The following is a 24650-nucleotide window of genomic DNA, read 5'->3' as shown; positions in this document are numbered from 1 at the left end:
TGGCTGAAAAATCACGTTTTCCGCTTGGTTTTTTTGCAAAGCACAATAGCTGCATGGTGAGCGAACATATATCACCTTCTCAAGTTCAAAATTCCATTTGTTTTATCTAGCGCTCTTTTCATGGTTGGATTTTGTTGGTAAACAGCAAGGCCAAGATGGAATCTCAGGGGCTATCAGTCCAAGGCACCACCGTACCATAACGGGTAGATGCCCACCTCAGAGCAATTGTAGTGTCATGATCTTAGGGAGAGCGTCTCGATTCATTTGACACTGGAAGGAAGGTTTCCACACACCGGGTGCCATCGAGAGAGAATACGTATGAGATTGACGTCAGAGTCAGACGTTCGACTTATCCAGGCCACTTTGATGTGGAGATGCTATTTCGATTTTTTTTATTAGTCCCGCAGAAGATGGTGTTCATGACATTCTCGTCATGCAGGAAAGATGTTGTGCACCTCTCACAGGCGCTGTTTCAAGGCTGAAGGGCCAAAAAATTTGCTGCTTAACCGCTGAATTGTTACCGCAGCTTGTGCTTTGGCTCTAGTGTGAAGAATATGTCAAAGTGTTTCAAGGCAAGCCTTCGGATAACCTGTCTCCCTTTCGAATCTGGTGACGAGAATCATTATCTGGATGCGGCTGGAGTTTTGATGCTACGCTCACACTGCATGAGGTCCAAGTGTCCCCGGGTAACTAAGTTATCTGGCTACAGAAGAGGCTAGCTGGCTGCTCGCAAAGCAATTTGGTTTGCTGAGATTCTGCTTCCTGGAGCAGAGGATCGTTGCTGGACACCTATTAACTTATTGCCCTCATCAACAATTCGAAAGATCGACGGATTTGAATAGGTTTAATACTGAAGGAGGTTAGAAAAAGATATAGGGGGAATCGACGATCACATGATATTCAGATCGTGGCAGTGGAACAACCTCGACGCAAATTTTCTTCATTCTCGCGGGCGATGGAAGTCACAGAGATCATAGATGATATTCATCTTGAAGAGTTTCCAAGGTTGCAATGCTGATGTTCAGGGCTCACTCCATAAACATTCAATCACTCCACCAAAAAAAAAAAAAAAAAAGGTCCCATAATGAATATACTCCAGGCTATCAAGCCAAGACTCAAGATGTTCCATCGATCGCTTCCAGTCCCCGACAGACGACGCACGCGTGAGGGGACCCGTTATCAAATATCCTCGAGGCCAGTCCTTCCTCTGTGTCTTTGCGGAGTGGATACACTGAAGAAATCAGACCACTTCTTTCTCTTTTTGAAAAGGTTTCTTTCCGTGAATCCCTTGCTTCGCTGCTCCCAGTCGATCGTTCCCCATTCGGCAGAAATAACCGTGGTATTAAAAAATATATATATAATTACATGCTGCTCAAACGAGGCTAGCTCAGGCAAATTGCCGGGCATGATAACTCAAATCCATTATATTAGGAGCAGTACCACAAATTGTCACAGCGCGGCGGAACTCCGACCATGGGCTTACTAGATGCTAATTTTGACGTTAGTTCATGAGCGCATCTAGTTGGCTACGTTCTATCGATCTCTTAACTGATCACAACAACCTTGCAGAGTCCCATCAGACAAACACGAAAGAAAGATATCTCTCAATTATATAGTCCTGGAATCGCATGGATTTGATAATAAACGGAGACTGTATAACTCTTCCCACGCATTTACAAAAGATAATATCGTCAACTGCTTATTCCTTAATACTAATAATCCCTTGTCTTCTCTTTTTCTTCTCTTTTTCTTCTCTTTTTACCTGCTCTTTCCCTGGGCTGTAGGAGCTTGTCAAAAGGAGAAAAAGCCTTCGCCCGAGTCGACGACCGTGGTTGCCTTTCTTCTTTGCTGAGAAGATTGAGTCTCCTGTTTACACTCGGTCAAACCCGCCCAGTTCATCCTGTCCGTTGGAATCTGTCTTTGTCGCATTAATTTTTAATTACTCTGTGTTGTTGTCCCGTGGGTTTGTATTCATCCTCACCTGAGTTATGGAAGAGGCAAAGAGGAAAGCTGCTCCTCTGCAACCGATTGAGCTTGAGGAGCAGAAAGTGGACGATGCATCTAACGGGGATCGACGAAACCAAGATCAGTCGCTAGCGATCTTGGGAGAGACAAGTCCTGGAGTTTCCCGCATCAAGATTATCTCCGGCCATTTCACTCTGTCGACTCGCATTCTGTTCTTTTTGGGAATATTCATTGTCGCCTACGCTTATGGATTAGACGGCGCAATTCGACTCTCTTTTCAGGTAAGCTTTCAGCTTGTAGCATCTGTCAAAATTCCAGTGCTGACTACGACCGAAAGCCGCTCGCTGTTGCATCATATTCTCAACACAGCCTGTTGGCAACAGTGGGTGTTCTGCGTGGGGTTATTGGCGCTGCTGCTCAGGTATGTGTATTTTATTTTTATGCAGACTCCCTCGATCTTCGCCGTGATTATACTGACGGGCAATTTTTGTTTTGTAGCCAACAATCGCAAAAATCGCAGATGTGTTTGGTCGTACGGAGGTTATCTTTATAACGATTGCATTCTATGTCATCGGTATGCCATTACTCACGAGGAAAAGGTCTCCTCTACCACTATGGATGTAGCTCACGATTTCTGCAGGCACGATTATCGAGACGTTCGCAGTAAACGTGCAGTCATTTTGCACCGGCGCCATATTTTATCAGGTGAGGTCGCATATTTAAAAGTTGATCCTCCACAAGATTTGATTATCTCCAATCGCTCATTCTAACGATATTCTATAAGATTGGGTATACTGGCATCATGCTGCTGGTGGAGGTCTTTATCGCTGACACGACATCTCTCCGATCCCGTCTGCTTTTCTCCTACATCCCCGCAACACCGTTCCTTGTATGCTCGAAAATTATTAGACCCTCCTCCTATATCCAAGTCGGCAGCTAATCGATCACAGATCAATACCTGGGTGAGCGGCGATGTCACCAGTGCTGTTCTCGCTTCTACTACATGGCGGTGGGGTACGTTTTGGGTTTCATGAGTAATGGCTTGTTACATAGCCTTTTGCTAACCAAACTTGGGCAGGAATTGGAATGTGGGCAATCATTTTCCCTGGTAATACCCAATATTTATGATTTACTTACATTATATGGAGGTGCAGAACAAACTAACTGATAGGCCATAGTGTGCTGTTTACCTTTGATCGCGTCTCTATTCATAGTCCACAGAAAAGCAAAGAAGACTGAGGCTCTCCAGGAGTACAAAAGCCCATATCAGCTGCTGGGTGCCAGACAACTCGCAATAGCCCTATTCTGGCAATTGGATGCGATTGGCGTAATTCTTTTGATTGCAGTCTTCGCGCTTCTTCTCGTCCCTTTTACTCTAGCTGGTGGAGTGACACCTCAGTGGCAAACAGGCAAAGTTATTGCGCCGCTGGTCATTGGGGTGTTCTGCATTCCCGTCTTCGTTTTCTGGGAGAAGACCTGCCAACATCCTATGATTCCACTTCGGGTAAGTCTTTGCCTAAATCTGCTCTACGCTTACTGCTCAGATCACTGACTGCACTGCATTCTCAACTAGTTGCTGAAAGATCGCGCAGTATGGGGTGCCCTCGGACTTGCTATGATGGTAAACACTGGTATGTCCAACACAAATTGAATCAACGAATACGGGATGTAGGAGGCTAATACTGTGTTTACAGCCTGGTACCTCCAGGGAGACTTCCTCTTCACTGTGTTAGTCGTTGCTTTCGACGAGTCCATCAAAAGCGCTACCCGTATCACCTCTGTGTACAGTTTCGCGTCTGTCATTACAGGTTGTATTGCTGGGTTAATAGTATTTAAAATTCGGCGACTCAAGACGATTATCCTTGCCGGAACACTTCTTTTCATCGTGGCGTTTGGTCTTCTCATCTACTACCGTGGCGGGACAAGTCCTGCCAACCATTCAGGAGTTATTGGCGCACAAGTTTTGTTAGGAATTGGTAAGGCCACCGATAGCACGAAGTCTTTTCTGCCCCTCAAGATATTGGCGTGGCTAACTTCACACATTGTAGCTGCTGGTTTATTTTCGTATCCCGCTCAAGCAAGTATCCAAGCTGCAACCAATCACGAACGTGAGCATCGCCCTTGCTTTTTTTCTTCTTCTCCTATTTAAAGCCAGGGGAACAAAGTCCCTCTAGACAAAATCCACTAACCTCCTTCTTCAGACGTGGCTGTTATCACCGGCTTATACCTAGCCTGCTATCACATTGGCAGCGCGCTTGGAAACGCCATCTCGGGAACCATCTGGAACCAAATTCTTCCGGGCCTTCTCAAGTCCCGAGTTGGCGAAGAGGTCGACGCCGGCACTATTTACGCCAACCCATTCAAGTTTGTCGGGGACCATCCAGTCGGAACGCCAATCCGGGATGGTGTGGTAGATGTCTACCGTGGCATCCAGAGACTCCTCTGCATTACCGGAATATGCCTGAGTGTGCTGTTGGTTGCATTTGCCCTTGCACTTCGTGACCCTGTGCTGGGCAAGAGCCAGAGTCTAGAGGATGCTGAGGAGTCGGTCTCGTCTTCCGAGGAGAGCTGAGGTGAATGAATGGACATATATAGCGCTGTTGTTCTATTACTTTTAATACTCTTTTGAATGTGGTATATACTATTAAAGAGCAGGGACCAGCTACTGGACATGTAATGAACTTTATATAAGAGCCGTAGTTCTGCCACCTCATGCAATTTATCCATCGATGATATATACTGGCTCCTTGACTTTTGAGATCGCCATATAAACACGGCATCTTTCAAAGTTTCCAAGGTTCTTGACCGGTTCCAGGGACCAAAACCGCGCTTACCCGATCGGGCCAGGCAGGACCAAGGGTTAGCTCCGGTTTATGACGACTTGACTGGAATCATCTCCAACAAGCTTAAAATCAACCTCCAGAGGTCAAACGTCCTCCCACCCCCACCTGTGTCCTTCGCTACATACATTTTTGTATATTAATATCCAGACTAGGCTGAGAAGGGGTTATCTGTTGATTTAATACCTAGACATTTTGTATATTTGCAGCGGAAAGTTTCTTTGGCTTTCTCCAGCCACAATCGTCTCTGCCCCGGTCCCCTGGCACCAGGCTGCTCCCAGACAGCGCAAACCCATAGCTCTTCCGCCCAACGAGTATAACTTCCACTCTCAGCCTACCCCAAGCTTGGTCTAGTTAAGAAGATCTGGGCTCTTTGTTTAGACCGGGTTGGTTTGGCTGCTTCGGGCGCCAGCGATCTTCTTGACAATGTTCGGCGTAATTGCAGATTTACTATCGTGGGTATCCTCTTCGATTTGATACGATCTACAATCCTTCGTTCATATTTATTATATATATATATATATATACATATGTATGACCTGGTTCTGCGGGGTTAGCTGCTGCTTCGCATTCGTTCATCGGTTGGATGGATTAAAATTTGGGGCTTTTGAAATTTGCAACGCTGACTGAGAATTCCCCGTTTCTGCACAGCTCCGTCCTCACCATCCTATTCCCAATCTTCGCATCCTACAAAGCCCTCCGCGCCTCCGATCCCACCCAATTAGCGCCATGGCTTATGTACTGGGTTGTAATGTCGCTAATCCTGCTGGCTGAATCATGGACTTACTTTATTGTAGGATGGTACGGTGATATACATTTTACCCTTCCCTTTAGAGGCATGCGCAATTCATTGCTAAATCATACCCCTCCATGTCACCCCTGCAGGTTCCCATTCTACAGTTGGATCCGCCTCTTCGCCCTCTCTTACCTCGTCCTCCCACAAACCCAAGGCGCCAAACTGCTGTACCAACGATACGTCGACCCTTTCCTCTTCCACCACGAGCGTGAGATCGAGCAATTCATCAGCCAAGCGCACCGCAGCGCAAAAGCCGTGGGTCTCGAATACTTCTACAAAGCTGTCGACCTGGTGCGCGACAAGGTCCTGGGCCTCCCTCCAATTGCACCCGTGGCTCCTCCGACACCCCCGCAATCAGCCGGAGCAGGCGCGTTCGCACAATCACTTCTATCCCGCTTTTCGATCCCCGCTGCATCCTCACTGGCCAATCCAGCTTCGGATCTCTTCTCCTTGCTCGCGGCTGCGATGGCGCCAGGACCTGCATCGGGAAGTAGAGAAGTGCAAGCTGAAGAACTGAGCGCAAGCGGTAAGCTGATGCCGGATAACATTGCCTCTGCCTCGAAAGCAGAGCAAGCGGAGTATATTTTGAGACAGAAGGAGAGGCTTGGAATGCTCATGTCGGCGTTTGACCGTGAGCAGCGGAATCTGCGCATGGATGCGCCCGGTAACGATGACTTGGCGTATGGGACCGCATTCGATGAATATGAGGAGGGAGGGCTGAGGAAGAATCGGAGTGATGTTTCCTTTGAGAATATTGACCGTGATGAATTATTCTTCGCGGGTGACAATCGGGAGGATCATCATTCTCACGGCCAACATCAAAGGCGTGGTGGAAGGACGAGTGGTGGAGGGGATGTGAGGGATTTTTCGCAGAGCTCGGTGGGGGAGATTGCCACGGCGTCGGGCGTCTATCGTTAAAAGTGGAGATTATTTGTTTTCTTCTAATCTATTTTTTTTTTTTTTTTTTTTTTTTTTGGCTTGGTTTGGCTTGGGAGCTTTTCCTTGTCGCTGGAGTGAGTGGGTCGGTGGGCATCTTTTTTTCATTTCGTGTCCATTTTTATTTTCTTTCCCTTTTCCTACCCTACTGCCATCCACCGCTTTTTGATTTGCAAATCTTCTGTACATGTACTAGAATTCGAGATATTTCATGCAACATTTCAGACAGATCCCCTTCATTTGTGAGATGTGATGCGATGCCTGCGTTGTTAGGAGAAACGCAGAGACGCAGCAGAGGGGTTTCAAAAAGATGCTTAAAAGAGATAGACGCTAAGATACCTGTTCCTATAATCCCAGGTGAAAATTCAATATCTTTGAAAACATAAAGGAACCCCTTGAATGTTTGAATAGAGATATTAGTTAACCGTTGTATAGCATTGCTTTAAGGAACTTACAAACACAAAGTGAATCAACCCGCTGCGATCATCTGTCATCTTCCCCTCTACCTTTATTTAAATGTTTATTTATTGTATGTTGACTTCGTTTTATTTTTCTCTCCAGCAGTTGAAGGTTGACGCTATTTCTCTATAACTGCTTAGCACGAAGGGGCTGCCGTTCATTTTTCCTTTGGCGCAAAGTCCTTCTTATCTAACTATCTAACTATCAACCAACTCTTCCGGTGGGTGGGTCCTTGAAAGCAACCATATCCAAACGCCCCCACCGCGTTGGCCTCAAGTCCCGACAACATCACAGGGCTGATTTGGTATTCCTCGACCGGCTGGCAATCTGCGGCCGCTGCACCATCTGGGGGTCCCACAGACACACATGCGTGCCGGACCGGCTGGAGCAGGGGCACCGGGCTCCCGGTTTTGGCCCTTTTGCCGAAACAGAGGGCAGTAATAAACAACGTAGACCAGGCGGGTGGGGGAGGAGGAAAGCTGGGCCAGGGAAGGTTTCTGCGGTGTTGCGATCATTATTCCCTCAAATCTCCTGGTCATTCGAGTAATGCTCTCGAGCATGGCAGCTCGATGTTTGACGGTGAAACTTATCGCGGTTAAGGTGTACTAACCGAACACGTTGCTTGTGCTCTGAGGCGATCCATGGTTGCCCTTTTTTTGGGTCCTGTTCCATCAAGTGCGCTCATAGGTCGTTAAATAGAAAAGATCGCCCTTTTTTTTTTCACATAGTCCGTTTCTCGATATTTTCTTTTTCAGCTTCATTAATGAAGGAGCTGCGCGCGAGTGAGCTAAACATGGTGATGAGGAATAAATGTCCGTAGCACGTTAGCCAGGGTTGAGCACTGGTATAAGCCTGCTCTACCGCCAGTTCCCTTGATGTCGCCGTCCGTTCGCTTTTACTCTCTGATTTTGATCTGTCTCTCCTATCTCTCCTTTTGCTTGATTATCTTCTATTTTCTGAGCTCCCGAGGAGGAAACGGAAAAAGAAGAAGAAGAAGAACAAGAAGAATAACATGCGTTCCTTCGTCAAGACACGCTCTCTGACATACCTACTACATTTCGCAGTTACAGTGGTCCAAGCCGTGGAGCCCGAACAAGTGTACGATGGCGGGTTTAAAGAGAATACGACAATTGCTTTGAGAATTGGAAATGGTGGTGCTGGCCAAAGTGGATTCATCAAACGTACAAACATGATGATTGCCCCCCCGACCTAAACTTTGAAAAACCATCATTTTTATCCTTTTCCCAAAATTTTTTTTTGTTTTTTTTTTTTTTAGTTGAATGGCCGATCTAACCAGTATCCCTTCATTCTCTTAAAAGACCTCGCCGATGCCTTCATCCATGATTGCGTCGAAGACGGCTCCGAGCCTTTCCGAGTTGCCTGGTACAAAAGTGATACCACCGAGTCCATCAACTACCTTAAATCAGGCGATATCGACGTTGCCCTGACCTATAGCCCCGTGGCAGAGAATATTGCCATTGCTCAGGGCATCGCTACAAGTCCAAGCTACTATGCCTGGCGCGACCATTTCATGCTTGTGGGACCCTCCTCCAATCCGGCGAAGTTGGAGAAAGAGTGGGATATCCCAGCGATGTTTTCTACCATCGTTAGGGAGGCTGAGAAGGGAATTGCGGACCCTCCCGTCAGGTTTCTGACGAGATTCGATAAATCAGCGACGAATATTAAGGACTCGGAACTTTTTATATCAATTGGGCAGGTGAGTCTGTCTCTGTCCCCTGCTTCGGCCTGTCCTCTTTTCTTTTTGCTTCTCGTCTCTCTTCTCCTTTATTTTTTATCCGAATGAACAGAATGAATCAAGTCCAGCTTCTTTAAGTCACATCTACTAAAAGAGTTAACCCTCTAAAAAAGGTCCCATGGGCAACCAAATACTCAACCTGGTACCACCAGTACATCGCATATCCCATTCAGGCCCTGACGGCCGCTGCGCTGCTTAAGGAGTACACCATCACCGATCGTGGCACATACCTCTCTGTGGATAAGGAAATCCATGACAAGGTCACCATCTTCAAAGCCGGCAGTGACGACGCTAACGACCCCCTGCTGAACCCGGCTCACTTGTTAATTGGAACGAAGGCGAGGAACGTGGAGATAGCTAACAAGTTTGCTCAGTGGATTACTAGTCCCGCTGGGCAGAAGGTTATTGTTGAGTTCAAGAAGGATGGGGTGCAGTTGTATTCTGGTGCCCCGTAGTAAAACACGTAGTAGAATACCGAGTTTGGATTGGTTTACGGCGAGGGCGGAAGGTTTTTATTTATTTATTTATTTATTTTAATCGCCAGAGGAATTGGTATTCCTGAGAACCCTGATGGAAATCTGGGATTTGATTAACGTTTATATGAATTGCTTTTTGTGTGGGTAAATAATATAAACTATAACGCAGAAGTTGAATGACCTCCCTCACATCAAGGAACATGAGACCTTTCTTATTCATTCGCTAACTTAACCTCCCGATCCGGATAATAACCAAATTTATACTTCTAGGGTGAATTATCGATGGCAAGGGAAGAAAGGAAAGGAATCAACTGTTGGGGTTTCTCCTCTGTCGAGAGATCCCAAGTTGCTGAAAACACACCCTTTACAACTTCTGAAAATCATTGTGTCATGGCACACGATGTCTAAGGTGAAAGAAGAAAACAACAGGAATCATTAAAACCACGGACGACAACAACTCCCTATATTTGGTAGCAACAAGAAGAATGAAAGCGTACTCATCCTCATCTGGATCAGGATCGTCCAACAGCCAAGTCCCTCCCCTCTTCTCTTCCATCTCCTAATCAACACTGCTGTCTGAAATAGACTCGATAGAGACATCCCGATATTTTCAATCTACTTCGCGCGCAAGGACATCTTCATACACCCATTGTGAGTCGACTCCAATCGCATCTTCACCATCGACCGCTTCAGAGAAAAGTCACTCGGCCATCGCGGATCTTCACCACGACTCGCCCCCTTCAAACACCACAAGCTAAGGAATTCACCTGTCACGGTGGATTGGAAATATGCCTGGATATTGTCATGGGATGTCAGGTGACCCGTCCAGCAAGTCATAGATTTTGCCTGGGAACAAGGTCGAACAGCGACGTCAACACACCGCGACTTGCGAACAATGTGTATCGTATCGTCTAGTAATCGTTGACTAGAGCAACGAACTAGTCCAGTTAACTAACGATAGTTAACTCAACTCCAACTCAACCTTTGTACACTCGTTCTATTTGTGTATATCACCAACAAATTATAAGTACAGATCAACTTTTGCTTCGACTGCTCTAAGCCATTCAAAATCAGAGACTAGGTCGGCAAGCAGCTGCGAGGCTATATGATGTTCCTCTTACGAGTTTACATGACTGTATTATTTGATTGTAGGAACATACATAATTTGCTGATTTGAAGAAACAAAAACTTCTATCAGCTGCTCATGTGCAGTGAATTCTTCTTATCCATGGGCCTTTTCTCCTTGAACCTTCTTCACTGTATGAAGCGCTGGCGAACCCTCCTCCTTAAGAACTGAGAAGATGGGAACTCAGAATCTAGCAGACCTAAGTTGGGAGTGACAAGTTTTCCGAAGCGGCATAAGGGAAATGAAGTCTAAATTTGTGTGAAATTGACAAGGGCTTGCACCCCCTACCTTTTGGTAGCAATTAGCCTATAACTATCTGATGAAGCCAAGCAAGGGCAGTTTAGAGGTTTACTAGATCGAGTTATACATCACGTGGGTAAGTGTTCGAGGCCCGCAGTGAAATACGTTAATGCTGAAGAGCAGAAATGGATATTGAATTGTGGAGCATAAGAACCAACGAAATGAGATTTTTAATGGGAGATTAAAATTTTTCACAGGATATCCGTCATTGGATTTAATTTCTCCTCTCTCTTTCAGCATGAGCTGGCTTGGATTGTTAATAGTTAACTAACTAGTTAATTAGTCATCTGCTTATTAATAACTCGGTCCGGCAAGTGGGGAAAGAATATTGTTTCAACCCGAAAAAGGGGGAGAAAGTATAAAGCATTGCCCCCTCGTAGTGGTGGATGATGTGATTTTCGTAGGGCAAGGCTGGATGAATTCATCCAGGGAAATCAGTGAGGAGGGTGAAGGAGAGAGAACTGAAGATGATCCAGGGAGGTGATTTTTTCCCGCGAAGGGGTCCCAGTAGCAGTTACTCCGGATGTATTGGCGTTACGGTAGGCTTGATCGGCCAAGTAATGAAACAAGTAGTAGCGTGCCAATGTCATCTTCCCATAATGGGAGGGAAGAGATGAAAGAGATGATGATGATGATGATGATGATGATGATGGAGGGACTCTACCTCGTACGAGCTTGAACGTTTCGGAAAAGGCTTGTATATAGCTGCTGCCAGTGGAATCACGGATGAAATACACGAAATACCAGCATTGGTGATTGGCTTGGATTTCATGGAGCTCATTAGTTTCGCAAGCGAAAATGGGAGGGATGTTCGAGAAATGAGAAAATAGTTAGCCAGACAGACCTTGCTGAAAAGCGGGTTGCCGCTGCATGGAACTTCCAGAAGGATTATTTGATGAGCGGGATAGAAATGGTTGGCCTTGCGCAGAGTTGCTGCTGTACTCCTCAACTGTGATATGTATGTATGTATGTATGAATGAATGAATGAATGAATGAATGAATGAATAGATAAGAGAGTAATTACAGAGGAGTAAAATGCTTAATATGATCATAACACCTACAAAGGTAGGCTGTTAGTTATGGCTCTTCTTTTCACGGTGTTCTATTTATTGTCACATAAGAAACTTGTTATATTTGAAGCTTTTTTGGTTGGCTCCTCATCCACTAGATCTTAGAGAGAAGAATTTGACAGCGCTAAACATGGAGGTCGTGTAACTATGTATAGACGTGGCAAACGGGATATCCTGGGGTACTGTACGGAGTGTGCGCATGTCGCCTGTCAAGTGTCATTCTTGGGACCCTGGAAGTGTTTTTCGGGACTGTATTCGTACAGCGGGAGATATTCTAGAACTACCTGAATAGAAGGCGGAATTCCTGTTGTTGGTGACAACTGACGACATGTCGGGGATAGTTAGGCAGGTTAGTTAGTTATTGGAGATCATATGTGAAAATCTGTAGTTAACTACTAACTACAGATCGCGGGCTTGTTTGAGGCAAAGCAGAGGGAATGTGTGGAGTGCTTGTTTTGCTGCCCTGTTCACCCCTGGCAGCATTTAAGAATATGAATGCATTTTGACAAGAGAAATACAAGAGACAAACTTATAGTATGTGAAAGGAACAGTTTGAATTGATTTTGTTTCTAGCAATATATTCTACTCGGTATATGTCTATTGCAAGCCCTGCCAACTTCAAACCCATAGTTAAATTATAACACTACTATATAAAGTATGCATACGGGGTTGTACCTACAAGCAAAAGACAGAACCAAGTCAAACACCAAGCACACCTTCAACAACCTGTCTTCTCTTCATCTTTTTTCTCAACATCACAGCCTTTTTCATATCAAAAAATCCCTTTTCTACTTTTAAAACCCAACTTGAAGCTGTGATCGAAGTGTGTAATGCCCAATACCAAGCCATACCGTACAAATATCCAATATTACGCAGTCGCCATTTTCTGTCTGTCTCTTTCGCATTTGGCGGTGGGTTCTACGGAGTATATTTGGTAGGAAAGCGTGGAGGCGGTCACTGGTAACTTACAGCCTGTATGCGTACTGTCATGGTGCACTGGGGGGTGCGGCTCAAAGGTGCCCACTTTTCAATATGGGGGCGGAGCCAGCCAAACTTGCCTTGTCCACCGGTATGCCCACCATATTAATCTGACCATAAATCGACCGTAGTTTGTCAGTCGCCGACCATACAAAATCAATCCAGAATACTCCGTATCCTGGGGTGTTGGTTGCAGCTTGGCGTGACCATACCGTGGGCATGCCCGTACGGTGACCGTACAGCGCAGAGTCGCCGGACCAAGGCGATACTCAATACGTAACTGGTAACGGGAAGGAAAAAAAAAAACTTCCAACCTTTTTCGTTTTTAACGACGTCTCTTCGTTTTCTTCTTTTCTTTCTCTTCTTCCTCCTTTCTTCTCTTCTTCTGTTTGCCAACCTTCATCTCCCCCCTCCCCCCCTCCTCCCCCCCCTTTTTTTAATCAACACATCAAATCAACTTTTGATTTACCGGCGGATCCTCTTCTTTCTCTGAAGCAGGACGATCGCGGATAGTTCAGTTTCTTCTGTTCCATCCGTTGCCTTTTATTTCCCCCTTCTACCATCCAAAAATCCCATATCTTCCGTTTCTCGCTGTGGTGGTGTCTGGAATTACAGCCGCTGCTTTCGATCGGGTGTCTCGTTGATCCATCTCACCAGGTAACGGCATCTCCCTACACTGCTACCAGTCCCATTTCTCCTTCTCCCTCTACCCTCGCCTCTTACTTCCGTTGCTGTTGGTTACAAGGCTCCCTCGTTTCACTGCGACGACAAATCGATCCAATCAATCCACGTTGTGCACAAAAAACTCAAAAACCCAAAAACCCAAGAAAACTGACACTTTTTGTTTTTTCTTCTCTTTGCTGTGTAGGTTTTTGTGTGCCAAACCTTCTTGCTGATTGGCCTCATCATTCTGCGAAAAAGGCAATATCCACTTTTTTTTCGACCTCTTAATCGAGTTGATTTTACCGTTTTATTGTCTGCAGCCTTTCCCCCCTCCCGGTCGCGTCCATCCGACGATTTAATTAATACGCTTTTCTCTCTCGTCTCGAGCCAGATCTGGAATCTGCTGGGCGCACACCTTCCCAGCCTGTTTCTTGACAACCTCTTTATTCCGTTTCTCCTCAAATTACGCCCCTATTAATTTTTCTCGCACCTTGTTCCGGCGACTCTTTGCGCACACTACCGTGTAATGACATCGATTTCCCAGACTCCGGGCCTTAAACCACAGGGACAGAGTAACAACGGTGCCAATACCGCTGTCTCACAGGCTCACACTCCTGCCTCCTCTGTGAGTGGAAGACACTAAAGAACCCTAGCACCTCTTGCTCTAGCGCTGCTGTTTTCTTTCTTTAAGTCTTGTAATTCCCCGCAACTCTACTGACATGACAAAGGAATATTTTCCGCAGACCGTTCCAGGTGAAGCGGCAACCTCCACAATCGCCGGAAGTGCGCCTGCTCAACCCCATCAGCATGGAAAGTCGCCCTCAGTCTCTTTGAACGGCAAACATATGCAGCAACAAGCAACTCCCGTCGTCGGTGGCTTGACCATCGTCAACGGAAACACAGCCCCCAACACTTCCGCCCCTAACTCCTCCCTACACGACCGGAAGACCTCAGTCACCATCAACCCGAGCTTAATCCCGAATGGAGGCCCAGCTGGTGCTTTAAGACGCGCAAATAGTTTACGATTTGGTTCAATGGACTCCCAAGGAGCGCAGATGAACAACCAAACCTCTCTTCCAAACCAACCTCAGTCGACTCTAGGCGTTAATGCATCTGTGAATCCCCGCGCTACCTCTCCCCAGACTTCACCCTCACCTATTCCGCAGCCGATAGCAAGCGGCGGGCGGCCACCATCATCCCTGCAAGGGCAAGGAAATAACCTTAATTTTGGCAGTTTTGGTGGTGATCCGGGTGATATGAACGTAAGGATATTATTCTATATAACTCTTCTCTTTCGCCCCTTATTTCCGTGGCTATCTTATTCAGGATTGAAGCCTGAAGTTTTTGCCGTCAATAATAAAACTTAACGACCAAGAAGTCATACTGATTTACCGTTTCATTTGTTTTTTTAGCGGTCTGGTATGCGACCTCCGCCACAGGGCCCTATGGGTCCAAACGCCCAGTCCACCCACCTTCGACGTGAATCTTCCCACTCACAACATGGCGATATGGGCCATCATGGTATGCCGGGCGTTCCCCCACGTGGAGGGTACGGTGGTCACGGTGGCAGAGGAAGAAGTTACGGACAGCCACACCAACCCATGGGATATAACTCTCCAGGCCCTACCTACAGATCCACTCCTAACCAACCTCGGGGCGGACCCAATATGGGTTTCCATGGCCACAACCAGCGATCCTTTGGCCCGTTCCCGCATTCCCCCCGTCAGACGGCCCGAAGCCCTGCGCTTTCCAACGTGAACCCAGCGACTCCCCCGATGTCTCAAGTACCCATGGCAAACACACAAATGCAGGCCCAGCATTATAGCGGATATCCTCCTCATATAGGCCCTCAACAAGTAAAGCAACAATCTTCTTACCCCCCCAACTCCTCTAATCGTCGTTCATATGCATACCACAAACAAAATGGCCCCAGTTTTAAACCCTCAAATCCCCCACAACAACATTTAACCCCCCAACCCCAAATTAATTTCACCCCACCTATAACTCTGTCGCCAGAGAGTGGTCAATTTGAACAGTATCTGACGATTATTAAAACGCAGGGATTCGTTGCTCAGGGCTATGATCCTAATTATTACTACCAACCACCCCCATATAACATGCCCCAGGGCCAGTACCAATACATGGCTCCCCCATCGCCTCGAGCTGCTATGAACGTGCCACACCCTCCTCAAGCCCCGTATATGCAGCCCCAATACAGCAACCAAGGTCATGCCCCTCCACAAGCCACACCACTTTCACGATCTCCTTCCCAGGTTTCGGGTCCAGACCGGCCAGGCTCTAGTCTCGGCCCGGCCCAGACTTCCGTACCAATGGCACAAGGACCATCTCACGGTGCTAGTCAATCGACTAGCAGCCCAGTTCCTAAATCACAGTTTGTTGTTCCTCCCACTAAAAAAACCACAGTAGTTATTCGAGACCCCACCAGTGGCAATGTGATGCATTACGATAAACAAAGCGCATCTCCTGCTCGTGCAACTCCCTCACCTGTGAAATTAGGTGGGACCCCAGCTTCAACCCCACCTCCCCGTACCGCCAGCCGTGCCGATCATGAACGGACAGAGTCCAAGACCATGACAGGAGAGGAAAAGAAGCAATCTTTCCAGGATGCCATTGCTCAGAAGGTTCGAGCCGAAGCCGAAGCTCGTAAGAGAGAGGAGGCTGAAAAGGCTGAGAAGCTACGAAAGGAAAAGGAGGAGGCGGAAGCTAAAACCCGTGAGGAGTCGGAAGCGAAGAAGGCTGCGGAAGAAGCTGAGAAGTCTGCTGCCCAAGCGAAGGAAGTAGAGCAGAAGGAATCTGCAGCCAAGGAAACAAGCAAGGCGGAAGCACCAAAACCTGCTGAACCAGCTGTACCAGCTGAAGATGAGATTGATTGGGATGCTCTCGAAAGAGAGCTAGCTGAGAAAGAAGCTGCAGCTGAGAAGGCCTACGCAGAAAAGAAGAAGAAGCAACAAGAGGAGAAGGCCCGCAAGGAGAAAGAGGAGCAGGAGGCTTACCTCGCCAATCTTAAGAAAGCTGAACTGGAAGCGGAGGCTGCAGAAGAGGCTCGAATGAAGAAACTTGAACTTGGTGAAGAGGACGGTTCCAGGAAGGACCGGACCGATTTGTTTGCCTCCCTCAAGCAGAAAGGTGCCCAATCTCCTACATCCGCAGCTGAGAGCCCCGTCATTCGAACCCCTGCGGAAAGCGGAGCTGCAACTCCAGTATCAGATATCTCGATGGGGCCACCCCCGCCTAAGCCAGCCAGTGGTGCAAAGCGTGACAACAAGCCAGCTGCATTGAAATTAGAGACTACCAAGACGGTTGAGCCACCTCAACCCAGCGCTGCTATGAAATCACTCCAAACCGCTCGGTTCCTTGAAGATCCCAGCAAGATTACCTACCCACCTGCTATCGTTTCACCTAATCCCGCTCTCAACGCCAACGCTCCGGTTGACCGGAAATTCAAATACAACAAAGAATTCCTACTTCAATTCCAGTCTGTCTTTAAGGAGAAGCCATCAATAGACTGGGACAGTCGTGTTCGAGAGACCGTTGGAGATAGTACGGATAGTTCTTCGCGCCCTGGATCTGCACGAACTCCTATCGTGGGTGGTGGTCGAACGTCATCTCGTCCTGGAATTCAAGGTGCTTTCCCCAACCCCATGGGTAAATTTGGTCAAGCTCCTGGACGCGCCCAAACATTACCTTCTGGGGGTATGGGTCGGGATGGTTTCCCAATGGCGGGTAGTGTCCATGCTCCATCCATGGCGAACCCCTTTGGACACTTCGCCCGTGGTCCTAGTGGGATGCCTATAAGTAGCTTGCCCATGAGTCGTAGCAGCTCTTCGACCATGCAGCAGATACCGTCCCCGCGTACTGCCAGTCACCGTGGTACTCGTTCAGGAAGCAAGCGGGAAAAAGTATCTAAGAAGGAAGAGGAAACTCACAACAAGGCCATGCCTCTCACCGCTGGCTTAGATATTAAGCCATTGGTTCCTTCTCAGAGTGGCTGGAAGCCGCGGAGCGTGGGACAGAATCTTTCCGGCCCTGCTCTTGGTGGTGACGGACACATGCCTCCCGACGTCGTGCAGCGGAAGGTCAAAGCCAACTTGAACAAGATGACGCCCGAAAAGTTCGATCGGATTTCTGACCAGATCTTGGAAATTGTGGGACAGTCCAAAGATGAATCTGATGGCCGCACGCTCCGACAAGTCATCCAGCTGACCTTTGAAAAGGCCACGGATGAAGCTCACTGGGCTCCCATGTACGCCAAATTCTGCAAGCGTATGCTCGACAGCATGAGTCCCGAAATCAAAGATCAGAATATCCGCGATAAGCAAGGCAATGTTGTCACTGGTGGTAGCTTGTTCCGGAAATACCTGCTCAATCGCTGTCAGGAGGAATTCGAACGGGGTTGGAAGATCAACCTCCCCGAGAAACCTGAAGGTGCCACAGAGGAAGCTGTCATGCTGTCTGATGAATACTATGCTGCCGCTGCCGCGAAACGTCGTGGTCTCGGTCTTGTCAAGTTTATTGGTGAATTGTACAAACTTGGCATGTTGACTGAGCGCATCATGCACCAGTGCGTGAAGAAGTTGGTGGATTATGATGGTGTTCCTGAAGAAGCTGAGGTGGAGAGTTTGACAAGTCTGCTGAGGACTATTGGGTATAGTCTTGATAATTCTGAGAAGGGCCATGGTATGATGGATGCGTATTTTGTGCGGATTAATATGATGATGGAGAGCCCTGAGCTGGCTAGCCGGCTGAAGTTCATGCTTATGGTATGTCTTAAATCTGGAAAATCTACTACAGCCTTTTTTGTTTATTTTTATCTTGGTCTAATGCTAATAAACTTTATAGGACATTGTCGATCTACGGAAAGCTGGCTGGGTGTCGAAAGATGGTGACAAGGGTCCTAAGACTATTGTTGAGATTAGAGAAGCGGTTAGTATACGCCATTTGAACACGATTTGATTCGAAGCTTCACTCGCTGACAATATCGCATTTATTAGGCTGCCCGTGCCCAACAAGAGCAAGAAATGGAACGCATGCGCCAACAAGCAAACAGAGGCGGACGAATGCCAATGAGTCGTGGCGACTCACGAAACTTCTCTGGTGGATATGGCAATCAAGCTCCTCCCCCAGACTTTGCCTCCAGCAAAGTTGGCAGTGATGATCTCCGCCGCCTAAAGACGACCAGGAATACCAATCAACCCGTATCCTTCGGACCGTCCAGCATGTTTGGTGCCCGGAGTAACAGTGGCCGCAGAAATCTGGGACCTGGTGGTAGCTTAGTCCGTGGTAGCGAGGACAGTGGAGCTAGTTCCCGAACCGGCACACCGCCAGGCGGAAAAGATAAAAAGGACGACAAGGAGGCTGCATCCTCGATAAATGCATTCAGGTGAGGATTGCAGTCCCCAGATCCCCAGATATTCTCCCCCCAACCTCCCAACAGAACACCTCCACCACCCCTAGGACTTTTATGTTCCTGGTTGGATTTGGATTTACGTATATTCCACATAACAGACCGGAATGACTAACTTGTTTCTTCCCACCTTTTCTTTCGACCATCCCAGTGCTCTGGCCGCTTTAAATACTGAAGATAGTATGGCTACATCGCCTCCATCCAATCCGTCATCCCCTCCCATGGTCAAGTCCCAACCTGCCGTTGAACGGTCAAAATCACCAGCAAAGGAGACTGCATCTTAAATTCGTCGAACCTTTTCCCACATCACACCTTTTTTTCCGACAACAATACTAATTATAGACGATACACACACAAAAACGCACCTTAACCTTGTATTATGCTGGCTTTTACCGCAACGAGAAAGGAAAAACCCCAAAAGTTCATGGCGCGATGGTTTTTTACTCATTTTTTTTTTGGGGGGGGGGGGGGAAACAGGAAGAGAAAAAACGGATTCTTCCATTGGGAGGGATATATGTGATGAAAATTAGAAGGAAGACAGCGGAAGAGAAGTAAGAAAAGCAAAGCGAATTTTTCCCCTCGATGATCACTCTTTCAAGATTGCAAAACATCACATTTGAAAAGTTGAGGGGATCTCGAAGAACAAACGAATGGAGGACTAGGGGCGGAGGGACTGGGGTAATACGAGGATTGGTGATGATGGTGCAGACAACATAACACGTGTTTGACTTTGATTTTTTTTTCTTTTCTTTACAAACCTTGAATTGAAAAAGAAAAAAATAAGGAAGAATACCCGGGAAGTTTTAATCCTGATTTTAAACCCCTCTTTTTTTTTTCTCTCTTTTTTCTTCTTCTTCTTCTTCTTCTTTAGTTGCCATTTTTGATTTTCTCCTTTTTTCTACTGTTGTTTCAAAGGGCCACACTATTTTCCATTCTGTTTTTAGCCCTGCTGACTGACTGCTTTGCATTTGCATGGCGATGATGCTCTGCTTGCTCTCACTTGGTTTGCTTTCATCTCTTTTCTTTTTTTCCCTCCTTCACGTTTCAGTTGAATTGATTAAAATACATTATTTTTGTGTCTATCTCTCTATTCCGTGTCGATGTCTGTATCCATGTCCCATGTTTCGTGTTATTGCTTGAGTTGTTTCCATACAGCTAACTCAATTGTGTTTTTCACTTATCTTCTGCTTTCCTCTGCTTCATTTTCTCCATCCCTCTTCCTTCACTATTTATTAGGTATTGCTTTCGCTCCGTGTGTCACTTGTTCCTTTTCTCTAAATGTCTAACTAAATATTTGCGAAGTACTTCGGGGTTCTTATTATAATAATTCTACTCTGTATTTTTTTTTCTAACGGTTTTCCATTACCGTTCCTGTGCCTTGCTCATTCCCTTCCCTTCTAATAAAATCAAAATTTAAAAAGGTGAACAGATTTAACCACTTGCCATTCTACTCGTATTCTCCCACCCCGCCCCTTTTTTTACCTCTCCTAATCAAATGGATAGATAAAAGGAAAAAAGATTACTCCTCCCTTTTTTCACTGCGCTCGATTTGCTTGAGCAACAGTCCATATTCACCTTTTCCTGTTTGGTTATTTTATAAACTAAAATCATATCCTTTCACCAGGATATGTTAAACCTTCCCGTCGTTGGTTCCTCTCAACTCCCTTCTGTTTTACACCTTGAAGCTACGTATCTGGACGGGACTTCGCCTTGCATTCAATAAGGGAGTGCCCGTGAAGGTGGAACATATTGTCTCGCTTCAGCCCCACTGTTTCCAAATCCTCTTCTTTACTCTTTGTTTCTCTGCCCTCAATTTGGCCATTGCATTTCCAGCACATACCGTAGCTTGTTTGGTTCCGAAATAATCCTGTGGCGACTACAGGAACACACCGCAGTAAAGTCTGCTAGCTGGTTGCTGTGCTAAACCAAATTTGGAAATAAATTTCCCTAATTAGGTAAGTATTCCTCTATATTGGGTTTAGCGCTAATTGCGTTCCACCGGGGTTGCAGATAATGGGATGATGTAACAACGCAACAAACGTTATATTAAGTCATTACGTTAGAATTATATCATATTACAACTGTTAATATCAATAGTACATATTAGCCTTTGCCTTCATCATTGCTGTAATCATACAAACATCAGCCAGACTACACACCAAGTCCGACAAAGACCGCACAAACACCACATCTCTTTCTTCAACGCCTGCGGAATGAGTCAATAACATCGGTACGCTATAAGGGGTAAAACCATCATAAATTTAAGACAAACATATAACTCCATAGAGGTACGAGGATGGGCTTTGCATAACCCCGGGGCGTTGACAAGAGGAAGCAAAAACAGAAAAAGAGCAAAATGGAAACCAGGAACAGGGAAGAAGAGAAATACGTAAAGAACTATTAAATCAAGGATGAAATCGAAAAACTTTTGTTCCAATCAAAGATGGAAAGAAGACGCCACCAACACGCACTTCTCCAGGCCGCCATTAAACAATAGTCGAGGACTCTATGATACCACAGCACCGATTTCCACAGTAACTCCGCCTAATTCGGAAATAAAAGGTGTCCCCTCGGGTTTCGCCTTTAAAATAACACTCTGATCGCCTTCAAGATCAACAACGCTGGTCGCAGCCGTACTATTCGTCAGAGGATCGCTTTGACCTGATCCGCCAGAGCCTGATCCAGATCCGGATCCGGATCCGGATCCACTGCTTGATCCATCTTTGCGACTGGGGAAGGTTTTGGAATCGCTATCACTTGAAATACAGTTGACTGGTCGTTCTTCGGCGTCAGGAGACTGGGTTTTGGCAGACAGGTGAAGTGGTTTGTTGATGGAGGTCATGAGACTTTTTGTTGTGTCTTGGCAAGCAGCTGTTGCCTGTGCGGTTTCACTTTGACTGGGAGCTTTGGTTATCGTTGCGAAAGAGGATGCTGTGTGTTGGCTTTCTGTATTCAACTTGGGGTTCTCATAATTTTTTTTGTTGTATCCATCAACGCACTGACGAGGCATAATGGTGTTCCCTGGTTCAAGATGATTTGGATTAGAGTTTTCCATACATGAGTCAATCGATGCGGACCAGAAAGCTGTCTTGTCGAGACACGTTTCAGGATTGCTTTCGCACAGATGTTCTCTTAGGATGATTGAAAGCTGTTCTGTGGTATCTGCTGAGTTATTCTGGAGGTTAGGGTGGGATTTCGGCATCTCAAAAGGCATGCTAAGCTCTGGGAAAGGGCTTGTTCCTGATGTGATGTCGGAAGGTTTCCCATTGCTGGTGAGTTCTAGAGGTTCTCCAGATCGAGAGTTGGATATAGAGGGCGCATCTTGGCTGTTATTACCGGCAACTTTATCGCGAAGCATCAATCCACTATATTGCCGTATATCGGATTCGGGAGAACGCTTCTCAGGGCTTGCACCCTTTTCACATACATTCAATTCTAGGAATGATTCCGTTGGTTTGCATGAGTTCTGGTTCCTTGCTGAGGGTGAAACGGAACGGCATAGGGTGCTTCCAGAAACGTCTGTATTGTCACGCGTGTTAGTGGTGCTTGACAATGATGATAGCCAGGTCATAAGGTTACCATCACGCCTTGGAGAAGAAGTATATTGTTGATTCGCAGACGTGCGGTAGATATCTTCTCCAAATTCGGAATCAGTAGCTGTGCTAGGTTGTGAAATCCCTGTACTTGCTACGCGCGATTGTTCTTGTTCATTTCGGATTTCTAGCCAGCTCTCACCCAGGTCTAAGAGAGGGGGGAGTTTCGGGCCACTTTTCTCGGATTCAGTCGTGGTGCTCAGTTCCTTTACTCTCCAGTTAGTAGGAGTGGACGACTGAGAATGCATTTGTTTGCTTATCGAAGCAGACAGTTTCTCAATATCTCTTCCATTTACCTCGTGAGCTTGTTCGCGGATTAACGGGGAACGTTTTGGAGTAACAGGCCCTGGCGAACCATCTCTTTCGGATATGGGATTCAAAACCCGGTCATGGCAGGCACTTTCATTTGGAACGGCTGGAACGCGAGCCTCAGAAAGCTCATTGCAATCCGAAACATTTTCATATCCCTGATACGACTGAGTTAGGGTGTGACCACCAGCCAGGGAGAGAGCAGTCTTCACAGTGAGATAGGGATCGTGAGTCGGATTGAATGCGTGGAATCGACGAATATTCATTTGACGGAGAGAAATATCCTGCTCTGTATGTGCGTTGGACATGCAAGCTTCCAATTCTAAGGGGGAAATCAGCCCTGATGACATGGATGACAGAGATGGCAGAAGGAAATGCCCGGGAACAGCGGAAGGGCCGGGAATATCTAAATCCTGGGAGTCGTCGATTTGGTCTGACCAACAGGAGCGCACTGGCTCGTGTGGCCCAATGTGGCTCGTGATTTGAGGGGGCCAAATTGAGTTCAGATGTGGTTTTGGAGCTTTACATGAGCGCGAACGTTTAACAAGCCGTGAGGCCGTCACTGAAAAACTTAACCGTATGCTCCGGCGGGGCTTTGGTGGGCAACTTGGAGATTTGGTTACAGGCTTCCTAGGTCTGAGGGAGCCGTAAAGCCGTGGCTTTACTGACTGGGTAAAGAAGGCCCAGATCCCCTTACCTTTATTCTTCTTAACCAAGAGGGCTGAGTTGTGCCTGGGATCCTTAGGATCAAATTTGGGATAATGGCGTATCTCTAAGCAGTCTATTTCACGCATTCTGCAAGCCCCACAGGATATCAGAAACATAACTAAGACGTGAGTTGACTAGGTGGAAACTTACTGTGAGGTCTGGGTAGATATTTCTACCCTAGTTTCTTTCCTCCCACGTCGTGATCTCATCGAGAACCGTCTTCTTGAGACACCTTCGTCCGGTCGACACTCCGGACTGCTGGTCTGGCGGCCCCAAATGAAAGTCATATTGGCGACAGAGACAAGGGACAGAACACGTTTTACAAGGTGGAAAACTAGATGTGTAAGTCGTTCCGAATCCGGGGTATCATGAACATGAAGTAGAGAGGTAAGCTAGAATGTAGAATGCAGGAAGCTAAATGAGGGTCCACGAGTATGGATAGATAGGCTTTGGTATCCGGTGGGAATGCTGCGCAGAACAAGAAGCAGGAAAGTAAGGGGCAACGACAGACACGTCAAAGGGGACAGGGGAAACAAAGGGGTTCCTGAAGCAGGTGAGTATAACGAGCTAAAGAAGCTGGTGAGACTGATAGTTAATTATCAGAGATGGATGAACATGAAGATGAACTCTGAACTCTGATGAAGTTGAATTTAGATGGATGATGGCTCAAAGCCCCAAGGTACGCAGTAGAAGGGCATTTCCGTGTTAGGAAGCCGCCCTTGATTTTGCTGGAGGTACCTTATCGTCAGCAAAAATTAGCATGCACATCTAGGTACCTTGAACTCTAGAAACTGACTGATCTCCCGCTGCGCAACAGTCTGGCAACAGCTTCGGATCAGTCAAAGGAAAAATGAAAAAAAGTATTTAAAGACGTCATTGATACGTCTTTTTGCCAAAAGACGACAAAACCATACTTTGGATGACATCAAAAGAAGTATATTTTGACTCTCTGGAGCTCTTCAATCCGTGGATGGTTGTGTTTTATGATTTTGGATGTTTTGGTTGTTTGGAGAACTGTATCGAGTAGCTTATTATACATCGAAACCCTTGCATGGAAACGCTAGAGCATATAAGGTATAGTTCCATATATAACCGCGCGGCTCTAGAATTTCATTTTATTTAGACGCGCATTAGTTACCTTGAACTCACTCTACGACACAGCAAACGAATAATCTGTTTGGTTGGAAAGACCATTGATTACAAGCCAGTATAGTCTGTCCATTGCAGGCTCATACGCATCTTCTAAGGAT

The 24650-nt window shown here is 46.6% G+C and overlaps 6 protein-coding genes across 6 annotated transcripts; 4 read left to right on the top strand and 2 right to left on the bottom strand.

Annotated features, from left to right (window-relative positions):
- Positions 1 to 1988: 1988 nt before the first annotated feature.
- On the top strand, positions 1989 to 4537 carry PADG_00462 (uncharacterized protein; the record flags this gene model as incomplete). The annotated part of the gene is made up of 12 exons (XM_010758057.1): positions 1989 to 2246; positions 2303 to 2386; positions 2464 to 2539; positions 2606 to 2670; positions 2750 to 2854; positions 2916 to 2979; positions 3044 to 3073; positions 3144 to 3469; positions 3539 to 3596; positions 3660 to 3941; positions 4014 to 4073; positions 4167 to 4537. The coding sequence occupies 12 exons, from the start codon at positions 1989 to 1991 to the stop codon at positions 4535 to 4537; spliced, it is 1779 nt and encodes a 592-aa protein (XP_010756359.1).
- A 694-nt stretch (positions 4538 to 5231) lies between these two features.
- PADG_00461 (uncharacterized protein) lies at positions 5232 to 6519 on the top strand (the record flags this gene model as incomplete). The annotated part of the gene is made up of 3 exons (XM_010758056.1): positions 5232 to 5260; positions 5457 to 5606; positions 5691 to 6519. The coding sequence occupies 3 exons, from the start codon at positions 5232 to 5234 to the stop codon at positions 6517 to 6519; spliced, it is 1008 nt and encodes a 335-aa protein (XP_010756358.1).
- Positions 6520 to 7189: 670 nt separating this feature from the next.
- On the bottom strand, positions 7190 to 7791 carry PADG_00460 (uncharacterized protein; the record flags this gene model as incomplete). Its single annotated transcript, XM_010757535.1, has 2 exons — positions 7190 to 7412; positions 7721 to 7791. 2 exons carry the CDS (start codon positions 7789 to 7791, stop codon positions 7190 to 7192), a joined length of 294 nt encoding a protein of 97 aa, XP_010755837.1.
- Positions 7792 to 8008: 217 nt separating this feature from the next.
- Positions 8009 to 9207, top strand: PADG_00459 (uncharacterized protein; the record flags this gene model as incomplete). Its single annotated transcript, XM_010758055.1, has 3 exons — positions 8009 to 8177; positions 8316 to 8713; positions 8866 to 9207. The coding sequence occupies 3 exons, from the start codon at positions 8009 to 8011 to the stop codon at positions 9205 to 9207; spliced, it is 909 nt and encodes a 302-aa protein (XP_010756357.1).
- Positions 9208 to 13891: 4684 nt separating this feature from the next.
- On the top strand, positions 13892 to 19074 carry PADG_00457 (uncharacterized protein; the record flags this gene model as incomplete). Its single annotated transcript, XM_010757534.1, has 6 exons — positions 13892 to 13990; positions 14094 to 14627; positions 14778 to 18146; positions 18226 to 18309; positions 18378 to 18766; positions 18942 to 19074. 6 exons carry the CDS (start codon positions 13892 to 13894, stop codon positions 19072 to 19074), a joined length of 4608 nt encoding a protein of 1535 aa, XP_010755836.1.
- A 2222-nt stretch (positions 19075 to 21296) lies between these two features.
- PADG_00456 (uncharacterized protein) lies at positions 21297 to 23687 on the bottom strand (the record flags this gene model as incomplete). The annotated part of the gene is made up of 2 exons (XM_010757533.1): positions 21297 to 23487; positions 23551 to 23687. 2 exons carry the CDS (start codon positions 23685 to 23687, stop codon positions 21297 to 21299), a joined length of 2328 nt encoding a protein of 775 aa, XP_010755835.1.
- Positions 23688 to 24650: the final 963 nt, after the last annotated feature.

The sequence above is a fragment of the Paracoccidioides brasiliensis genome, assembly GCF_000150735.1.
Source record: "Paracoccidioides brasiliensis Pb18 unplaced genomic scaffold supercont2.1, whole genome shotgun sequence".
NCBI classification, from domain to species: Eukaryota; Fungi; Ascomycota; class Eurotiomycetes; order Onygenales; family Ajellomycetaceae; genus Paracoccidioides; species Paracoccidioides brasiliensis.
This window is presented reverse-complemented; position numbering and strand designations above follow the sequence as displayed.